This window comes from Ambystoma mexicanum, chromosome 3p, assembly GCF_040938575.1.
Source record: "Ambystoma mexicanum isolate Mex_15411 chromosome 3p, UKY_AmexF1_1, whole genome shotgun sequence".
NCBI lineage: Eukaryota > Metazoa > Chordata > Amphibia > Caudata > Ambystomatidae > Ambystoma > Ambystoma mexicanum.
The window spans coordinates 1,202,066,188-1,202,068,521 of record NC_090925.1 but is presented as its reverse complement, the minus strand read 5'-3'; the positions used below and the strand labels follow the sequence as shown (position 1 = coordinate 1,202,068,521).

General features: G+C 43.4%; 1 protein-coding gene across 1 annotated transcript; it reads left to right on the top strand.

The window, feature by feature from the left end:
• Window positions 1-532: 532 nt before the first annotated feature.
• On the top strand, window positions 533-2,099 carry LOC138580044 (neuropeptide Y receptor type 6-like). The gene has a single exon (XM_069650275.1). It carries the CDS (start codon window positions 533-535, stop codon window positions 1,649-1,651), a length of 1,119 nt encoding a protein of 372 aa, XP_069506376.1. The 3' UTR covers window positions 1,652-2,099.
• Window positions 2,100-2,334: the final 235 nt, after the last annotated feature.

The window sequence follows — 2,334 nt, the reverse complement described above, 5'->3', positions numbered from 1 at the left end:
AATGGCTGTTTCTCTAGCACCACTCTGGAAGCTTGTGGAAGCGGCAGGGCTCTGTGTAGAGAGCATGGCAAATGTAATGAGGTTGACAAATTAGAAGGATATGAAAGAGGTATCTTTTGTGTGCCAGGGTAATGTAGATAATGACAGGGCACAGGTGGAGTTTTGCAGATAGCGGATTAATGGGCCAAGTAAAGTAAAGTCTCGGTTGACGTGGGCACAAGAGGTCCTTTGTGTCGTCATTAAATCCATCGATAGAAATCTTACGCATCTTTAATGCATCTCCTACAGAGTTAAAATTATCGGTTGTTACAAGGTGTATAATAATTTCTACTAAAACATTGTGTTCTTTTCCAGGATCCTGCTGTATGTATTATTGTGAACGCTGAAAACAGTTACGAAAAGAACAAGCAGGAAAAATGAGTCTTAACAACCACATCTCAACAAGGCTCTGGCAAAGAACCTTCTGACGAAAGAATCAGCACAAACATTGCAGGCTGATTTTGGCGGGTAGTTTCAATCGTTGGACCATAACATGACTGAGCAAGTGCCTGCTCACAGTGGGGCCCTGCTTAATGTAACCGTTATGAGCAGCAGTAGTCCGCCCTTGCAGGAATTTGACTGCCAGCCTTTCGTTTCTGTTTACGTCCTGCTGATTATCGCCTACACGATAGTGACTTTAGTTGGCCTTTTTGGAAACCTCTGTTTGATAATTATTGTAAAGAAGCAGAAGGAAGCTCAAAATGTGACCAACGTGTTGATTGCCAACCTCTCCCTCTCCGACATCTTGATTTGCTTCATGTGCATTCCTTTCACGGTTGCCTACACCTTGATGGACTACTGGATCTTTGGCGAAGCCATGTGTAAGATGAGCTCCTTTGCTCAAAGTGTCTCTGTCTCTGTATCCATATTCTCACTTGTCTTGATTGCCATTGAGAGATATCAGCTTATTGTAAACCCGCGCGGGTGGAAGCCGTGCGTTACGCATGCTTATTGGGGGATCGTCTTCATATGGCTCTTTTCCGTCATCATCTCCATTCCATTTTTCATCTTCCACCAGATCACAGATGAGCCATTCAAAAACATTCCCTTGCACAATGATTTGTATAAAGGCAAGGTGGCCTGCATGGAGGTGTGGCCTACGGTTGCCAAGCGACGGGTATTTACCACCTGCCTTCTGGTTTTCCAGTACTGTGTGCCGCTGTGCTTCATTTTCATCTGCTACCTGAAGATATTTGTGTGCCTCAGGAGGAGGAACGGTAAGGGGGACAGGCTGAAGGAGCGGGAGAGCCGGGTGAATGATAGCAAGAGGATTAACATGATGCTTGTCTCCATCGTGGTCACCTTTGCTGCCTGCTGGCTGCCGTTAACCATCTTCAATTTTGTCTTTGATTGGCATCATGAGGCCCTGATGAGCTGTCACCATGATCTGATGTTTACACTTTGTCACCTGGTAGCCATGATTTCCACCTGCATCAACCCGATCTTCTATGGCTTTCTAAACAAGAATTTTCAGAAGGATTTGCTTTTTCTCATACGCCACTGCAACTGTGCCATGCCACAGGAAGAATGCGAGAATATTGCCCTCTCAACCATGCAAACCGATGTATCAAAAGGCTCTCTGAAGTTGAATAATGCACCCACCGATATCTAATGCAACTAATTCATTATCACCAAAATCAGCTGTATTTCATGTCCTGTAACTGGCTATCAGATTTCCAATGTGTACTAGTACGAGTAAATGGTTTATGGTCTTTGCATCGAATGCTATTACATCTAATGCCATTCCATCGAAATGTTTCCATCTAAAAAATGGCCATCAAATGCATTTTTTTTCCTTATTTTGGGGGTCCCCACCTCAAACCCCTATTTTTTTACCCTTTGAAATGCACCTTAACAAAAATTAACCCTTTATCCCCCAAAAATATGCATTCAATGGACATTTTTTAGATGGAAACATTTTGATGAAATGGCATTAGATGCAATGGCATTCGATGCAAAGACCAGATACCCTGGTAAATGTGTGATGCTAACAGGTTAAACACATGTAATTATTGGTCCAACATTGTGTGCTGTGGGTGAATCCAGTATATAGCTAGTTGTGTTCATGGTTGCTGTGAAATGTCTATTAGAAATGCAAAGTCTCCTGCCCCCTACCAACACCAAAGCACATCCACACATGCCACTTGCATGCTGTTTGGTGAAGCAGGACAGTAGGGTGTCTCACTGGGTCCATTACAGAGCTTGCATCCAAACACTGTGATTATGGCGCTCAGCAAACTTTGACAACATCATGAGATTTGGCACACATGTCCATGCAATATTATGTATGACAAA